At 37.5% G+C, this 19,083-nt stretch overlaps 1 protein-coding gene across 9 annotated transcripts in view; it reads left to right on the forward strand.

Annotated features, from left to right (window-relative positions):
• Nucleotides 1-18,192, forward strand: part of LOC135214291 (transmembrane protein 245-like) — a 92,789-nt gene extending 74,597 nt beyond the window's left edge. For 5 of the 9 annotated variants that reach the window (XM_064248422.1, XM_064248425.1, XM_064248428.1 and 2 more), the window contains 6 exons: nucleotides 2,589-2,719; nucleotides 3,070-3,244; nucleotides 3,633-3,809; nucleotides 6,110-6,187; nucleotides 9,204-9,241; nucleotides 12,762-18,192. In XM_064248422.1, the coding sequence (XP_064104492.1) occupies nucleotides 2,589-2,719; nucleotides 3,070-3,244; nucleotides 3,633-3,809; nucleotides 6,110-6,185 (559 nt within the window). In that variant the 3' untranslated portion in view covers nucleotides 6,186-6,187; nucleotides 9,204-9,241; nucleotides 12,762-18,192. Of the gene's footprint in view, nucleotides 1-2,588; nucleotides 2,720-3,069; nucleotides 3,245-3,632; nucleotides 3,810-4,901; nucleotides 4,984-6,109; nucleotides 6,188-9,203; nucleotides 9,242-12,761 lie in introns of all 9 variants that reach the window. The other 4 variants (XR_010314318.1, XM_064248426.1, XM_064248429.1 and 1 more) reach the window with 4 other exon arrangements.
• The last annotated feature ends 891 nt before the right edge of the window (nucleotides 18,193-19,083 follow it).

Genomic DNA, 19,083 nt, shown 5'->3' on the forward strand with positions numbered 1-19,083 from the left:
GCTCCTCCTCCTCCCCCTGTCCAGCAGCAGTCAAGGAGATCGTCGCCTGGTAGGCCGTCGAGGAATTCAAGTTCGACAGGGCCTTCCCATTCGATTCGGCCTAGGTCAGAGGATCAACGCCCCTTTCACTCTCGTTCCTTTAAGCCAAGAAGGGGCCCAAGGGGCAGAGGTAAAGGGGGCCATTGGTAGGTTAGGCGCCTCTCCCTCTTCTGCGCCACAGGTTGGGGGGGGTGCCTGGCGGGCCCTAGGGCCAAGTGGCAGAGTTATGGGGCGGAGAAGTGGGTGGTAGATGTCCTTCGGGTGGGGTACCTACTGCCATTCGACTTCTCTCCTCCTCTGTTGGACAAGCTGCAGCTCAGGAAGGCATGTCCTCCAGATTCTCTTAAATTCTTGGCTCTTCGGGAGGAAGTGCAGAAGATGCTGGACAAGGATGCGATAGAGGAAGTGGTGCGTCCATCTCCAGGGTTTTACAGTCACACCTTGGTGCCCAAGGCGTCGGAAGGATGGAGGCCTGTGATCGACTTATCCACCTTGAATCACTTCATGAGGAAGACATGGTTCAAGATGGAGACCCCGCGTTTGGTGTTTGCAGCCGTGAGGGAAGGCGACTTCTCTCTTGGGGACAAGGTCTTTGAGTTCAAAGTCTTGTGCTTCGGGCTGACAACAGCCCCTCAAGCGTTCACAAGGGTCTTCTCTCTCGTGTCAAGTTGGGCCCATGCTCAGGGGATCTGTTTGCTGAGGTACCTCGATGATTGGTTAGTCTTGGCAGTTTCCAGGGAAAAGCTGCTGCAGGACAGGTATCGTCTACTTCGGTTCTGTCTGGAACTGGGCATCGTAGTCAACCAGGAAAAGTCGAACCTCGTACCCAGTCAAAGGATTCTCTACCTGGGGATGGTCATCGATACGACTGGCAAAAGTTTTCCTGTCAGATCAGAGAATGGAGAAGTTGCGGTTTACCAAGGCAAATGCGTGATCTACTGTGATTGGTGTCATAAACAGGGTTTTTCTCCACTTGCAAGACAGTTTTCCTTCTGGCCTTGGCATCTTCCAAGAGGGTAGGAGAGCTCCAGAATTCGTGGCCAAGACCCAAAATCCCTCTGTGCACGATGACAGGTTCACTTTGTTTTCCATTCCATCGCTGTATGACTTTGTGGGTGGTGATGTACAAGAGCTTTTGTTGTGCCCTGTCTGGGCCCTGCGTTGCTACCCTAAAAGTACTCGGCACCTTAGACTTTTTGTTAGCACAGGCCGAACAAAGAAAGAGGTGTCTAAGAATACTATCTCTTTTTGGATACGGGAAGCCATCAGACAGGCATACTCGACTCTTGATGATTCCACCACCACGTCTGGTCAGGCTAGAGCGCATGACGTTTGGTATTGGGTATTGGTCCCTCTCTGGCTTTCAAAAAGAACTTGGCTGCACATAAGAGTGCTGAGCGCTGGTACTTGGTTACGCCAGTCCACGTTCACATCTTTCTATCTTAAGGATGTTGCCCACAGATCTGCGGACACGTTTTCCCTGGGTCCTGTGGTGGCTGCCCAACAGTTTATGTAACTCATAGTTACCCTTAACAGTGCACTTTTGTATCTTACCTAAGATGATTGTGTAGATGAGAGAATGAGTGAGTTGGCTGGTCTCCTTTCTCTTGTACCTTTCCTTCTTCCTTTTGGCCGGGTTAAAGGAATAGACACGTCATTCGCTGGACTGGTCTGATACAGGTGAGTAAGGTAGTCATACTGATAGTGTGGTCACTTAATATACAAAATCATACCCTCTATTCGGTAGCATATGCTCTACTCATTGGCAATTGGCAAGGAGGAGTTGGGAGTAGTACAAACCCTGGTGTATTGGTTTGCTATTGGACAGTCAAAGTTTCTCTTTGGTTCCTTATACAATGGTTCTCCCATACATCATTGTACGTCACTCAGGGTCTGAGTGGTTTGATATCAATTTATCTAGCTTCTCAACGGGCTTCAGTCCCTCTCCAGAAGTCATTTCTTCTGGAAGCTGGACTGGTGGGTAGGCCCCCAGCCAGTCTAGGATATCTTGTACCTCCCTCCAAGTATGAGTCTATCTTATTGTCAAGACTGAAGGTTTGTTCGCGTATGAACAAATGTAAAATTTTCTAAGACAACTTGTATTTTTCATAGCTACAAACCTGAGGTCTTAACATTATACTGCCCACCTCTAGCCGCCCCTCTGTGTGTTAAGACATCCTGAGTTGGGAAAGACTGACGCAGTGGCGTAGGTGAGTGGTCTTTGACCACTCTTCACCCAATCTACGCATGCATTGCCAGATATCACAAGATTCCTTGCTTTTATCTGTGTTTTAACCAGATCCAGCTAGGCGCTAGAAATGATCTTATTATCCTATTGTTAAGACCTCAGGTTTGTAGTTATGAAAAATACAAATACTCTTAGAAAATTTGTCATTATATTGTAATATTAATTCTGGTAACATTCATGGTTTGCTCAAAGGGTTTTTTTATTCCATACATTGATTCCATACATTGTAGTTTACAGCTCAAACCTGAAATATTGGTGAAAGGAATTTTTTTTAAGCTTTCATTTTTGTGTGTGTGTCCAGCTTAGGGAAAGCTGTGGAGGATGCTGTCAATGGTGTGTTCATTGCATCGCTGAAGATGGGAGCTTTCTATGGAATGTGGACATGGCTGCTTCATTCCCTCTTTTCGACAAATATTGTTTATATTCCAGCAGGTGAGAAGCTTTCAAGTTTCTGAGGTGTATTACAAACATTAAGACTACAGTATAGTACTCTTACACGCATTTCATTAAGTCAGGTTTTGTTATTGTGATGCAGTTTACACGAAAACGTTGTAGACAAATTTCCCGAGGGGTGGCAGAAATGTGAACCAGTGGGTTGGAATGAAAGTTAAGCAATTTGATTATTTAATTAGCTAGAGGCATTTGTATAATTAAATATTAGGAGAACATGACTGATGTTGACATTTGAGGATATATAATAAATTTATATAATAATGTGAAATATTAAGTGTAATGAATCTTTACATATTACATATACTGTAATGGAAATATTTTCTTTTTAGTGCTGGGTGCTATTTTTGGTGCTGTTCCACTCTTGGGTACTTACTGGGCAGCTCTTCCCGGTGCCCTTGAACTCTGCTGGAGCCAGGGATCCCCCACATTGGCACTTTTGTTGCTAGGTGCTCAACTTCTGCCAATGTCTTGTGTTGACACTGCCATATATGCTGATATCAAGGGGTATGTAGTGTGCAGATGAACCGTTTGTAATTGTCTTGCCTTCTTAATTTACTTAACACACTTTGATGTTTTCTGAACTTAGCAACTTTAAAAAATCCTGAGAGAACTATTTGATTTTACAAGTTGATTGTATATGCTTGCAAGGAAATAGTCTGTGTTTTTACCCAGCCACAAGCCCAGATTAACAAGTGGGTTGGGTGACGCTAAATTTCCCGTGAGGTTAAAGGCTGTGTTGATTTAAAAAGGGTACTACCTAATTGGTAATGATTGATTATGTTTGTGATGTGATATTCAACCTTTTAACTTACTAATGACTGGTATAGACATCATTCAAATTTAAGGCCTTTGCATTTTTATGACATATTTTTCATTTTACCCTGTACTATAGGGGAAGTCATCCGTACCTAACGGGCCTGGCAGTTGCTGGTGGCATCTTCTACTGGGGTGCTGAGGGAGCCATTTTGGGTCCCATGCTACTTTGCATTCTAAAAGTAGCCACCAATATTTACTCTGCTCTCATACAGTCGCCCTCGGACTTCACACGACGTTTCGGCAAGTTTCGCAGGTATGATAAAGTCTGACAGATGTTTTGGTTGTTGAAGTGAGACGTGTTGATTTTATGTCAACTTTTTATTAAAACACTTTTCACGTGTAAAAATTGTCGCTGTTTAAGCACAATCTCTCTGGCTGTGAATATATACTGTATTCATATATAGTATAAGTAAATTATATAGTCTAGTTAGAATGCTACGTTTAAATAGGCCATATTAAGGGTTACGTACATGGTTTCCAGTTTTACCTTTTCGCTGAGTAATATATATATTTTTTTTAAGTTATAGTACTGTAATTAAAATCCATATACTTACTGTATGTTATTACAGTTGATTTACAAAACTATAGCTATAAGATATAGATTAAAAACCAATATTGAGAGCAATTGTGCAATATGCAAAAGAGAGAGAATGATTTCCATGTTATAGGTGGGTGTGTTGTGTACATTACTATAGTACATGAACCCACACAGATTAGTATAAGTTGTGGAAGAGAGCTTGAATTTTTTTTATGCTACATTATATATATATATATATATATATAATATATATATTACTGGAGACTTCTTAAACAAATTTCATTCCTTCTTTGCAATTATTTAGATAAGAGTAGGACACAAGGGATTTAATAAAACCTTTTTTGTGCCTCAATATTGCAAATACGTACACACAGTATATTAGAAAATGCTGAGTACTACTTCTATCAAGTTAAAATATATTTATTCTTTGTTTTTTAAAAAATGTGTTATAGTTGTATTTGTTTTTGTAAATATTAATTAAGATGAAAACCTGTTTATTTTTGTACAGTTTTAGCCTAAGCAGTTCAGTGGTCTTCAACATAACTGCCTAGTAATCAAAATTTTAAAAATAATTGGTCTTTTTTTTATTATTAATAGTAGACACCAAACTAGTCCTAAATTCTGACATCGCTGGCAAAAGTGCCCCAAGATATCAGCAATAATAGCCCGTACCTGTATTTTAAAGGTTTACAGTGTAAATTTAAACAGTTCCATTTCCTCCTCTTAATATTTCCTGTTTCAAGTATTTAAACTTAGGGGGGTTATATACAATTGCTCTATTGACACTCAATTGTATTTGCTGCACAGTGGACACCTCATAACCTCTACTGGGTTAATCAAGTGAAGTCAGCAATTTTGTACGCTACTTGCAGGTTCACTTTGGCGCTCGGTAGGTTAGAAACCCCACCCATCTTCTTGTGGGTTGCTTTAACTGCAATCTGTGTAGTTTGGGTCTCGGTGTGCTCTGCTGACCTCTTACTTTACTGTTTTTGTCACTTTTGGCCAGAATTTTGATTTGTGTTTTGAGAATGAGTTTCTTTTATTTATTGCTTGGGACTCTTTTAAGAGGAACCTTTGTTTATTTGATCTTGTTTCCTTGTATTTCCCAAAACCCAGTTTATTTATTTATTTATTTTATATATGTTTTTTTTTTTTGCATCCTTGACCCCAAGCAATTTATAACTAATTAGGGAGACTATTAAATATGCACTCTCTTCAGTGTTTCTTAATAACAACAGTTTGAAAGTTATAAAGTTTTTTTAAAGTGGTGTTCTTTTACTCCCTTGATGCTTAAACATTTTGCCCATATTAACTTTTATTTAAAATAATTTATTGGTTTATTATTAAAATTATCATTCATAAAATTTTATACAGTCGAGTTGTTTGAGAATTGAATAACTGGATAAACTGAAAAAGACAAAGATTCTGACAAAAACTAGATATTATCTGTTGGTGTAAAGTTGGTAGACTTTCATAAACTGACAATGTGAGTTACTTTGCCAGCTTCCGATTGGAATGCATATTTGTTCATATATGAAAAAAACCTTTGGCATCTGTACTTTGGTCATGAGTTACGTGGGACCACCCACATACCCTTCGGAAACCCATGACCACGCTAGTTACTCTTACCGTTTTTTACTGTGACCTGTATTCTTTATCATTCCTGGTAGTAAATATGTATCCACTAAATTTGTACATATACTAGTAAAAGTACTTTACAGGTATTTATGTGTGAGTTACTTTCTGTTCTGTGATTTTTCAAAGTTAAATGTGTATTTTTATTTATCATGTAAACATCAGCATGTTTTTATTTTTGTTGTATACAGATGTATACTTTTTAGATGTTCAGTATTTCATTATACATAAGTGTTTGTCGTTATTTATTATGCAAACTTATTTTTTACATACTAATCATATTTTAGATGCATAACATAAGCTGTTATCTCATGTATCAACAATCATTTTAATTTTTAGTTTCATTTTGTTAATTTTGTCTTGGAAATTTTGGTCTTCAGTGCAGATGATCCTAAGTTGAATAAGTCAGATGTAGGCAGCAGTCTACTGTATTTGAGAGTTCCTGATGAAGCGTGAAGGTATTTCAGAATGTGTTTCAAAGCTTTCTGAAAACTTCAGATAAAATGCTGAAGTTAATTCAAAGTGTCTTTCCAAGCTTTAAGGCTTAGTGTCAATATCAAGCTGCTTACATTTTATATTTTAGTTACAGGAGTCACTTAGTTGTAAGGCATTCATACAAGAACAGACCTTTCACTTTACTTAAGTACATCATTCATTAACTGATGGTTTTATGTTGTGATTCTGTAGGGAGTTACACCTACAGTACACCTTGTGTGTTGTACTGTAAGCCCATTTGGTATATTCCCACTTAACTGTCCAACTTCTTTAGTTTTGCCTTGTGCCAATGGAACCCATTCATTTGCCCCACTGAAGTCTAAAAATGATGTGTTGATCTCTTTCTTTCTCTCTCTCTAAAGAGTATAATTTAATCCAAGTGGAATAATCACTAGCATTTGCCACCATATGGCGATACTCAAGTCCTGAAAACATTGCATTACAATATTCACTGTCGCTTGTCAGTAGTATTCATAAAAAAACTTCGTAACTGATCGTACATACTTTCCAAAAATGTATAGATAATATTGACTTTTAAACTTAGAAAAAGTTCTTGAAATTAGTGTTCATATTAGCACACTATTCCTGTTGGCAGTCAGTGACGTCACAAAACAGTTACCTACCAGAGGGTTAGGAATAATGTCTACATGGATGACTTATTCATATAATTTGCAACAGCATCAAATCTGTGACAATTCCAACAAATCCTTAATTTGGCTGCAACTAAAGTTGACTCATTGGCTTTTTTAACTGGAAACAAAACTTTGAAATTAAATTACAAATGAGAAGTAAAAATAACACTATGTTTAATATATTTGATATGTAGCTAAATGAAGGGAGCTCAGGGCGCATATAAAGAAGGTAAATGCAGTTGCTTTTGCATCTGATGGGAAACTATTTTTGTCGTCTATTCATAGCGAGGCACTAAGAATGAATACTGTCAATTTTAAATAATCTCTAAATACATCATAAGTTGGAAATAGTGAACCCCCACGTCTTTACACTTACCTTGATGAAAATGCAAATGTAATGAAAATACAGGCATGTGATTCTCCAGCTAAAATTTATTTAGACATGAAACATTTTCATAAATAGTAAGCCTCCATACTTCTCAATTAAAACGAATTGTCTCAGTGAATTGATAAATATGAGATTCAGATTTCTTCCAAATCAAAAAATGTATCCTCCAATGTTCAAGAAATACACATAGACCCCTAAATAGCACATATGATTTAGAAAATCTCCAAAATTCTCTTAACTTGCAATTTATTTATTATTGCCTTGGTATTTTTGTAGAATGTCATATTGTATCTGTGTGGAAGTTAGATTCATTGTGGATTTGTTGTATAAGGGAGATTGTTTCACACTGGAAAAAACCTTCATGGATTATGTCTGGTTTACTCATCCACATTGAAAAGTTGATTGAATAAATAGTTTTAGTAGCTTCTTGAGTTATATAATGTCTGAATAGAACAAGAAAAACTTCAATTGAAAATTTGAAGTTCATTGATTTTGTGTTTTAAGGCTTGTCATGTTTGTGTACACAGGTAATCTTCTTGTATTATGAATACTTTCTTTTCTGAAGTCACTTTTGCCCTCTTTTTATAATTGAGGGGGAACTCAGTAAAAACAGGTTGCATGGTATGAAAAAACATGCATCCAGAGCTCCCACTTTTCTAGTGTAATCTCACTTAATTGCCACCACTCTATATGAGAATAGGAATCTGCAACTGTAATGTATGGTACAAATGCATAAGAAGAGCCTAACTTATAAGTTGATTTATGGATGAGTTAGCTCTATAATACCAAAAATGTTGTATAGAAATTGTTTAAATAACTCATGATAATTTGTTAATGTTTAATGTAAGCTATATGATCTTGTAGTGATATTGTACGTAAGAAGTTAAAATGAATTACATTCTTCAAAAACAAGGAGCTTTGAAGTTTTTGAAGAGCCCCTGGCAAGAGATGGAAAGCAAGTTTTGGCCACTGAATTCACAGAAGTGTTCAGAAAGGATGTGGTTATTACAACTAGAACAGAATATCTTAGATATATGGAGAAACCAGTGTTGTGTTGAATGGCACCCATACTATGCATAGACCTGACACAAATGTAGCTGCAGAGACCAACAGCACAATCCACACAGTAATAAAATTGGGTTTGGAATTGTTAGATGATGAATGAAGCTTGTTTGGCTTGCAGTGCTTTCAAGCTAATTGACTATAGCAGGCGCTTCAATAACGCTGTTTTTTATTGACCTGGAAATCCAAGGATTTGATTGTATGAGTTGTAACTTAGTGTCTTGTTATGGTACGGTGTTCTAACATTCTTGGTTTAGTTTGCTTTACAATAAAGGTTAAGGATTTTATAGGTCAAACAGAGAAGCATATACTACTTAGATAAGTTGATCTATTTGCAAAGTAATTTGTTTCCAAAAATATTTTATTCTAAAAACAGGACTTTCTCAAAATAGTTTGACATTGTATTTGATATTTTGCATGGTACATCACAGCACCCTGGGAAAGATAAACAGTCCAAATAGTTTCCTGGAAACTAATTTCTTGACTAAATATAATTATAAATCAGTTTCAAAGAATGCTGAGTCACTCGCTGGTCCCTCATAGGGATGCCAGATAAAAAGCATAGATCTAAAACGACACTAGACACTCAAGAATGGATATACTGAACACCTAGGGGATGTGTTACCAGGTTGCAAGGCTTTGAATTGTCATAGTAGGTATCAGTGATGTGGCTTTTGCAGTGACTGATAAGAAAGAATGATATATAAGAGAGAGAGAGAACAGACTATTTTAGATTTATGATTGTAATTAGTCAAGAAGTTATTTCCCATTACTTCCCCTATTGGAGACCGATTGACATTGATGTAAAGAAGTCAAGAAGCAGCATAGATTTGCATTTTGTAGGTGGATTATTTAGTCACATGTACTAGTGTTATTCAAGTGTTTTTTTACTTTCAGGACTCCCACCATCACATGAATGCCATAATTGGATACAGGTAATTTTTATCTGGATAGCGCTCAAGTGTTTTCTCCTACTAACCGTCTTGTAGTGTATCTAAGCACTAGAATATTTGGCCATGTGTACTTAGTATTAACAGGTAGATTACATCAAGGAAAGTAGGCTGTTCTTACATGTGTACACAATCTGGTGGTGCTGGAGAAAGTAGAATTTAGTGTCTTGTTAATCAGTGGTGATTAACTTCACGAGTATTTTGTCTTCATTATGAAGCCCATTGTTTGGTAGTGTATGCTTTGTGCTCTTAACCTTGTCTTTATATTCTTATCTTTTGCCTTAATGTGGTAACCCATGCTCCTTACAAATCATTATTTAATGACTGCCAATACTTTGTGATTTGTCTTCTTTGCTTTAATTAGTGTATTTTAAAATGTAGTTTATTGTAATTAATGAAATGATTTTATTCAATACAAACCCACAACATTTACCTAGTCTTAATTGTTTGTGTGCACACAAAGTCCCAGACACACTAATCTTGGAAGAAGTAAGTGGTGATGAAGTTCAGCCTTTAACTACCAAGTAGGACAAAGGTAGTACAGTATCAGTTTCCTTCAGGTATCAGGTTGCAACTAGGCTCATTTATTGCTTTGTCTGAACTAGGTGCAACAGGTGCAATGATTTGGGAGATGCGTACCAATCCAAGTCGACTTTCCATCCAAAAAGACTTGAAAAAATAAAGTTTCAGCTAACAGTATTTTTGGACAGTGTAAGGTTACTTCTCAACAGAGGAGATTATTTAGAGTTAACTGTACCTTTTTGGAAAGTTGCATTTTTTACTTTTGATTAGATTGTCTATATTTATATGTAACATTGGGGTAATTAAGCAAGCCAAGCATCTTACACATTAATTAGCTGTAAATGTTTGAATATTTCACTGTGAATGATTGGCACGCATAAGAGCTACATAATAATAATAATATGCTGGTAGTAAACCCTCTTTTAAACATGTTTTATTAAAAGTGATTGCTGCCTCAGCTGCATTAATTTTATAAAGGTTCTTCTCTATTTTTCTAATTATTGTTTTTTCATTGTTGCTTGAACTGGTGAGCAACGCACTGAAGGTTGACATATCTCAATTATGTAATAGTCAATTTCTATTCTTTTTGTGGGGCCATGACGTTTCATCTGAAAACTTCAGACATCCTCTTGGGCGGAGGTGGGTGATGGACTGAAGTGAGAGTGTGAGTCTGTCTGCTTTTATTGTGGCGGTGCAGTAGAGGGCTTCATGCCGCTGCTTTTTCATTGGCTAGTGAATGGGGAGTTGCTTTATGATTGGCTGCCTGGCTGCAGGCTGAAGCCAGCTCCCGAGCGCATGCTCAACAGGCACGCTGATCTTCTCAGCTGCATAGCATCGCGCCAGGCTTCATTTTGATTGTTCAATGGCCGCGTGATGTCATTGCTGGTATTATTCATGGTATTAAAGTCGTCTTCGGTGTTATTTTCTTCTTGAATTGGGGCGTTTTCGCGCAGCGATATGGTGAAGTTTGCCATTACTGGTGTGTTCCTTCACATGCAGGGCGGGAGCAAAAAGGCCGCCTGCGTCATACTCATGGAGGGCTTTTGCTCCTGGATGAGTAACGCCTCCAGAAGGTGCAGACGGTGAGGGTCGGGCACTCTCCCTATTATCCTGGTGTTGCAGATAATACAGTCGCGGGATATTGTGTCTCTGTGGGCGGTGAGGGCGTGATTCTTGATAGCCCCTTCTTGGGCATGATAGGAGATTCTCTTTGCAAGATGCATTGTAGTCATTCCAATGTACTTCCCAGGACATCCTTGGGTGGGGCATATGTATTGGTATACTACGTTCGTCTGCTTGAGGGGGGTCTCCTGATGGCGGTGAAGGGTTATTTTTCATGATTAGGTCTCTTGTTTTCCTGTTTTTGTAGTACATTATAAGGTCCACCATCTTGCCTTCTTCAATGGGGAGGATGTTTTCCTTGATGATCTTCTTTATCGACTTCTCCTCCTCGCGGTACTGAGAGTGCACGAAGGCCTTATAATATATCTTGATGTTCTTGGTGGGGGCGGAGTCGTGGGCCTGCTTCCTCATTTGAGTACCATTTTTCGAGGGCGGTGCGCACTTCTCGGTTAATGAGCTTATTAGAACATCCGTTGTTCACGAGCATCTGTGAAGCTCTATCAAGTTCAAAGTGTGTGTCTTGCCAGGTAGAACAATCGGAGAGGGCCGTTTTCTCAAAGGACCTAACGGTAGTGCTCTTAAACCTGTCGGCACTCACTATCCCCGTTGAGGCACATTCCTAAATTTGTCTTCTATCTTCGTTATAAGGACGTCGAGGAAGGGGAGCCGATCGTCAGTGCTAAACTCAACTGTGTAGTTTAGCACGCTGCAATGCTGGAATCAGCAACGAAGGGCTTCTACCTCATCCTCGGTGTCGACTTGCACAAAGATATCATCTATGTAACGGCGTATTTGCGGGGTTGCTGGCTCTGGGTGAAGACCCTCTCTTCTACAGCGCCCATATAGAAGTTAGTAAAGAGGACTCCCAGAGGAGAGCTCATGTCAATGCCATCTTTCTAGTGGAACATCTGTCCTCGGTGGGTGGAGAAGGGGGCCCTCTTTGTATAAATGTCCAGCAAGGTGCGCAAAGAGGCTTCTGGGATATTGAGGGGGGCCGTCGACAGGTCTCGGTAGACGCGATCCATGAAGATGTCAATGGTCTCGTCGACGGGAACGTTGTTAAATAGGGATTCTACATCGAGGGATGCTATGATACCAGTGCCGGGGGGATTGTGAATTTCTTCAAGGAAGTCCACCGATGAACTCAGGCTATAGCGGCTCGGGACGTAGGGAGTCAAAATTTTATTGAGGCGCTTGGCCAAGGTGTAAGTCGGGGTGGGCGTCTGGCTGATAATCGGATGGAGAGGGTTGCCTTCCTTGTGGGTTTTCACGTTCCCGTAGAGGTAACCAAGGCTGAAGTCCCCTTGGATGGGCGGAGGTGGACTGTGTTGGTTGCCGCCGTGTTGATGGTACTGATGACACGGTTGGCGTCCCTTTTGATGTCTTCCGTGGGGTTCTGTGTGAGACATTCAAACTTTGAGGAGTTGGACAGGATAGCATCGAGTTTCTCATGGTATTCCTTCATTTTTATTAAAATGAAGGCGGCTGTCTTACCTGCCCATCGCACAGTGATGTCTTCCTTGGCCTTCAACTCCTTGGCTGCTTCCTTCATCTCTTGGGTGAAGATGCCACTGATGTGTGATCCCCTCTCCGTGAGGGCTTCGTCGAGCTGCAGGGGCTGGAGGGCGTCTGTTGTTTGGACAATATTCCGCATCTCGAGCAGCAATCACTTTTAATAATAATAATAATAATAGTGAAAGCAGTAAAAACAGAAATAATGATAAATTACAAGTGGACAAATACTTTGTGCATGTAATTATATTTATTGGTAGTCCTCCATTTTCATTGATATATGTATTTTTTGTTGGATTAGCTCCAAGGTAGACTAAATCTTTTAATGTAACATCCTTATATTTTTCAGGTCTTACAGTGACATATGTGATAGATGAAAATGGAATCAACGACAGACTCTCCAGCAAACACATGTGACTCATTGTGACTTTCTTTTATTATTCATGGATGAAGTATGCTCTTGTACGGTGTAGCAACCCATTAATTTTCCAGTGAGGGTCAGAAGCATGTATAAATTCCAAACCGTGTCACCCAGCAAACATTTTCGTAGTCATTGTGCCAGGCAGAAAATTTCGAATACTGAGTATACTTAAGATCACCTTGGCTATTGGCTCTTGAAAAACGAAAACATTGATTGCCGACAGTAAGAAAATGTTGGTGAAACTTACCAAAGATTTGTAGACAACAGAGGAGATCATCCGTTAACAGATTATGAAGAAAGATCTGGATAAAACCTTTTTAATTTATATATGTTTTACGACTTCATTGTGCTGAACTGTTTATCTCTTAAATAAAGACAGGTCACCAGAATTGAGGTAAAAGAATATCAACTTCAATGAGGTTGCATAGAAGGGAAGGTCTGAAGATATATTAGGGATGTCATTGAGGTTCAGGAAATTTTCTTTATATAAATTAAAAACTAATCAAGATCACTAAACTAGGAATACTCAGGAAAATTTTGTCAAGCAGAGTTCAAGGAAATGTCACGAAAGGCTTTAGATATTTTTAAAACCATAGGACACCTTTATCTCCTGAGTGGTGCTGGAAGGTGGTATACAGCCTTCCAGTTTCCAGCTGGTGCGGGCACCCATTCGTACTTAAGCTGATTTGTTGGGGCTGGTGGGGATGAACCACAAACCTTGCGAATGGAAGCCTAACAAAAAATATTTTACCTAAAATTCCGAAACTGATCTAAACTAGACCATTTTTTCAAATATAATCTGAGAGGCCCCCTCAAATAATCAAGTAAAGGTTAAAAATACCAGGTAATGTGAATAAAAAAGGATTTTAAATTTTTCTTGGATCTTTTGCTTAAATGGAGACGTTTTGCTACCTGAAAACACTCCATGAATAACTATACAGTATTGAAATTGTGTGTTGTTCTCATTATGTACTTCCAGACTTCTTTATTTTCATTCAGCTTAAGTATAGAAGTAGATTTCAAGTGCCTTTGTTTTTTTATTTTTATTTTGAAATGAGTTTTTTATTTAATTATAGAAGCTGGTTTCCATCATAATTCAGAATTTACAGCTGTGCTTAACTCATGGTGGTGGAATTTGTATTGGAAAAAAGGATGTTTCGCTTCTGTTTTATATGCGTAAATGGATGTTCTACTTTTGAAACAGAACAATATTACCTTGCAACCACAGTGTGTAGTACACTGCTTAAAACACCCAGTTTTAAAATGCAGTAGTATGTCAGCTTAAGAGTGAAAAACTTGATTAATATAGTAATCTGTTATGGTTGGGATACATTAGCCAGGTTACGTGCTACCTCTTATTTTTTTTATTTTTCCAACCTAGAAGCTTGCATTATGGTACACTTATGGTTTGCAGGGACATATTTCAACTGAAAGAGATTCTCATTGTATACAGTATTGAAATAAAAACCTGTGGGGTTTTTACTTAACCAAAAAAATCCGTTAAAATGTCCCAGAAGGTGTTGGGAATCACAGTAGGACTAACTTATGAAATATTGTCAGTATTTGTCCAACTAATAACTTTTCGGGTTTGAATTCCACTCATCAGTTAGCTGCACTTTCGTCCACGAAATGCGTCTTAAAGAAAGAATTTCCCAGTATGAATGTGTTTGTAAAGCTTCCCTATGTGACTTCGTATTATAAAAGCAGTGTTTTTTACTTATAATGTAAGGGTTTCTTTGTACTGAATAGTTATAGAGCTTTTGCCTGTCCATCCTCATAACCACTGACAGCCTTGCATTAAAACTGATTTAGGAATTGGATTGCAGTTTGCAATTGTAATTGTGTGTCAGTAGGTGGCTTAACCCGTAGTTGGAAGAGTGAACAGACTAAATAAGAGGGAAGGCCAGAACAGGAAGCATCCAGTCTTTCTTTACAGTACTGAGGTACAAATTTAGTTTACAGAAAAGTTGTATTGTATACATTCAGTCCAACACAACTAAGTAAACAAATGGTAGATAAGGTGCGAAAGTCACTTATTTTTTGTAGCAGTATCAAGAAGTACAGTCATTAACCCCTCATCAGATTTCACATTCATTTGGTAGCTTTGATTAGGAAATTTCCTTTAGCATGTATTTTCAGTGGGAATTTACTTAACTCAGAGAAAGGTGCTGGCAAATATTGTACTACTAGTAAGTGGGTAGTTCAAGGATTTCATGACATGTTTTCTTTTGTTATCAGGAAAGCTTATATTTGATATTCTGTGTAGAAGAAGAAGAGTTTCAACAAAATATAAATGACAATATTTTTCTTTTCAAGCTTTACCATGTTAGGTTTGTTGTAGGTGACGGTAGCAGAGCTGTATTTCTGAGTTTCTTTGTAAATAATTTAACTGCTATATTTAAAAACCTCTTTATAATTGATAAGGTTTTTGTTTAGTCTTTCCAATAACTGATATCTGTCATTAAAATCGTCAACTGGATTCTATTGTGTAATAGGTTTTGTGCTTTTCATAATGATAAATATTTTTATAGGAAGCTGTTTTTTATTGCAGTCTTACAGCAATTTTTTTTTTTTTTTTTTTGGGGTGAACCAGTAACTTTATTTTCGCTATGTGGTTAAGGACTGGATAAAGGAACTGTCTAGTTTTCCCACTGCCATGTGACCATGTGGGAGTAGCTGAGAGAGTGATGTGTTAGTTTTGTAATTGCTCTTAATTAATTTGGTTGAATGTTTAGGATGACCGAATTTCATTAATTCCATTTGTAGGCTTAAAAAGTTTTGTATTTTTTAGTAGCCATTTTTTAAAGTCACAGATAGATTTAATTTTATTTTAAATGTACGCCAGTGTTATATAGGATATGATAATCGTTGATGGCAACACTACAGTGAGGGAACATTGAGTGTCTACAGTAAAAGTTTGCTTCAGCTTGAAAACAAAACTGAAATGTTTGAGTCTGTAGTTTGTAGTGTTAAGAAGTTAGCCTTTTTTTTTTAATTTGAATTTTTATTGGATTAATAATTTAGTCAACAGTAGTTCAAGAGGAACTATTGGCTCCCTGTCTTTTATTCCTAATTCCAGGAAAGGCAGCCTGGTTATATAAAAAGGAACGCTTTATATAACAAGATCTTTAGCGTTACATATTGCTCGTAGAGAGGGTTTTGATGTAGAAGAAGGATGACTTGATATAAAAGTTTGTTAAGTTATTAAGGAGAAATTTGAAAGGTGATTTAGGTACTTTTAACCGTTTGTTAGAATGCTTCACTGTTATGTGTTACTAAGGAAGTTGATTCACTCTAAGAGATGGTTTAATTGTTGTAAAGGGTTACTTACTGTTATGAAGAGAGTGCATTATTTTTATAGAGAGTGAGATTGTTGGATTATTGAATAGAAAGCTTGTTTATGAAATGTATCAACAGCTGTAATAACTAACTAATTAACTTTGTGTAGTTGACTCTAGTATTGAGGCATTGTTTTGAAAAGCTTGGGATCTTACGGATAGTAGGTTTACCAGGTTGAACTTTATTATTTTACCTATGCAAGAAAGATGAGTTTAGTTTTATCCAGGAAAGGACTGCCCCCAGTCATACAAAGAAAATATTAACATAAGCCTTTACCAAGGGTAAATGTAAGTGTAGCCTTAATAAGGGGATTATTTATTTTTATTTTTTTTTTTTTTTTTTTTTTTTTTTGCGCCTAACGTTAAGATTAATTTATCATGGGCCAAGTTCCTATCTTAGGTAAAGGTAGGATTACCAAGTTGATGTTGAGCACATTATTGACAGGGTAGGACTTTAATAATCAGAGAAAGGAATGGGTTTGGTTGATAGAGTGTGGAGGTTTATACAAGGTTTTGCCAGGATAAGGGCAGCTTAACCTAAGCAACCAACCAGATTCTCATTGAATTCATTCAGGCTATGGGGTTAATCTCAAGACTACCCAAAATTTTAAAATTTAACCTTAGTAAAAACTGTAGCTCAGTTCTACCATGATCAATACTACATTTTCTTTTTTTTATTAATGTTGAATTCACTAAAATAAATTCTCATGGGCTTTCTATTTTGTAAACAGATATATATGTTGCAGAAGGGAAGGAATGAGCTGCATATTTATTGAGTGGAAAAACTATGCCTTTACTATGAATTTGACAGTGGATTAATATATTAGTGTTTCAAGTTCACTCTCGACGTGGTTCGGAAGTCACGTAAAGCCGTTGGTCCTGTTGCTGAATAACCACTGGTTCCATGCAACATATAAACACCATACAAACAAACAAAGAAAACAGTTGTATGTGGTTTGAAGATCTGTTTATTATTTTTTTAAGGGAACTTTTGTGACACGCGTTGCCTCTTGATGGTACAGTATTATGTTCAGTGACGTTTGTTGACAAGAATTACTTGTGTTCTGTACAGTTTCACCAAGAAATATCATCCATTTTTTGGCAGTGTCAAGTGCGCATTCTGTCAAATTATTTGAGGTCACTGCATTGATAGTGATTGTTTCACTGCCTTCTCGTTTCAGCCACGTATCAAGTATGTCTCTCACCATATCCTGAATGGTTAGACAGACTTGATACTTTGTTGAAACGAGAGAGGCAATATAAAAATTACTGTTAACGCAGCTACCTCAATTAATTGATAAAATGAACGTTCGATGCTGCCAAAACATAAACGATATGTAATCAAATTTTCTTTATCCTGTGAAATTATGGCCGAGACTAAAAACTTCTCTTTTGGGTTAATCGATTTTACTTCGTGACTGAATATACTGTAAAGCTTTTCAGGCAACGGCTCCTGTGTTCTTAAGGTAAATGTCAGCGTGTTTGGTGGCAATGCAACTTAGCTATGGCTCAGTCCAAGCTCTATTGCTGTGTAGATCTTTCTCTGATATTATATACCCCCAAAATGAGCTTTAAAAGTAGAATAGGTCTGTTTGATATTATGGGCTGTGCAACTTATATGTGATTCTTTCGATAGCTTTTTAGGCCTAAATGATAAAATGTTTGTTCACAAGAGAGAGAGAAAGCAACAGGTAATCATTCTTTATTAATAATGTGAATAATATTAAAACTGCTTTGATTTAATGTAAGAGTTGAAAATGCTTTTGATTTGACTGACAACGATAATAGCTTAGGTTTTTAACCCCATCTCATATTCTGATTTTTATAGTTTAGCATTTTTTGTTAACCACATATTAGTAAATTAAGGTAAACTTATTTTGTTATGAATGTTATTTATGAAAGTTTTAACATTGTTAGTATTATTAACAGCCCAAGTGGTTTCTTGGGATTCACACGAATGACAAAATTTTTTGTAAGATAAATGCACTTTTTTTTGGTGAAATAAACTTGTATGCACTTTTTTTGTATCTTTTTGAACATTTAAAATTGTCTATTTATGAACTATCATTTTCATCAGTAATACTTAAATGCTAGATACGGTTATTATTCTGTTGGGAAAAAAGTGACGCTAACAAATAAAGAACATGAAATGAAAAGCAATACATTTCAATGAAATACAAGCAGGACAATTGACCTATACCTACACAAAAAAAAAAAAAACTCAAAACTTATACTTACCAACCACTCCAGATACTCTGGGCTATGCTGTGCTGTCCACTGGTTGAGGTCACTGAGACCACAATCTATAAGACAAAAACCAAGAACAACAACACAACACAACCACAACTCAACAACACAACAAACAACCAAGGAACAACCACAACCCAACAACAAACAAGGAATGCAACCACAACAAAAAACCACTGCACAAACAATCACCAACACAAAAAAAACAACACAAAAAGGCAACACACACCCACTAACAACACCAAGGAATCACAACAGCTCACCAATAACAACACTCAACAACTCACAACCACACCACGGAACTACAACCACCCTCAACAATAACAATCACACACAATCCAACAGGAACTCAAATATAACTCGATAAAAACCTCATAGCACAACAAATACAACACAGGCACAACAACTCCCAGCAAACAACACCAAACTTAACAATAACTAACAACAAATCAACAAACAACTCAAAACGAATTTCAGTGCCTTCACTAGACTGCTGCCCACACCATTGACTCTCTCAGCTTCTGACTAAAGACACCAAAAAGACTCGCTCAAAACACACAACTCTGATCTCTAACAGCACCAGCAGACAACCCAGAACTCACCAACAGCCAATTCAGTCGTTAACCATCCAACCACCAATTATCCTCTCTCTCTCTCTCTCTCTC

The sequence above is a fragment of the Macrobrachium nipponense genome, chromosome 45 (genome assembly GCF_015104395.2).
Source record: "Macrobrachium nipponense isolate FS-2020 chromosome 45, ASM1510439v2, whole genome shotgun sequence".
NCBI lineage: Eukaryota > Metazoa > Arthropoda > Malacostraca > Decapoda > Palaemonidae > Macrobrachium > Macrobrachium nipponense.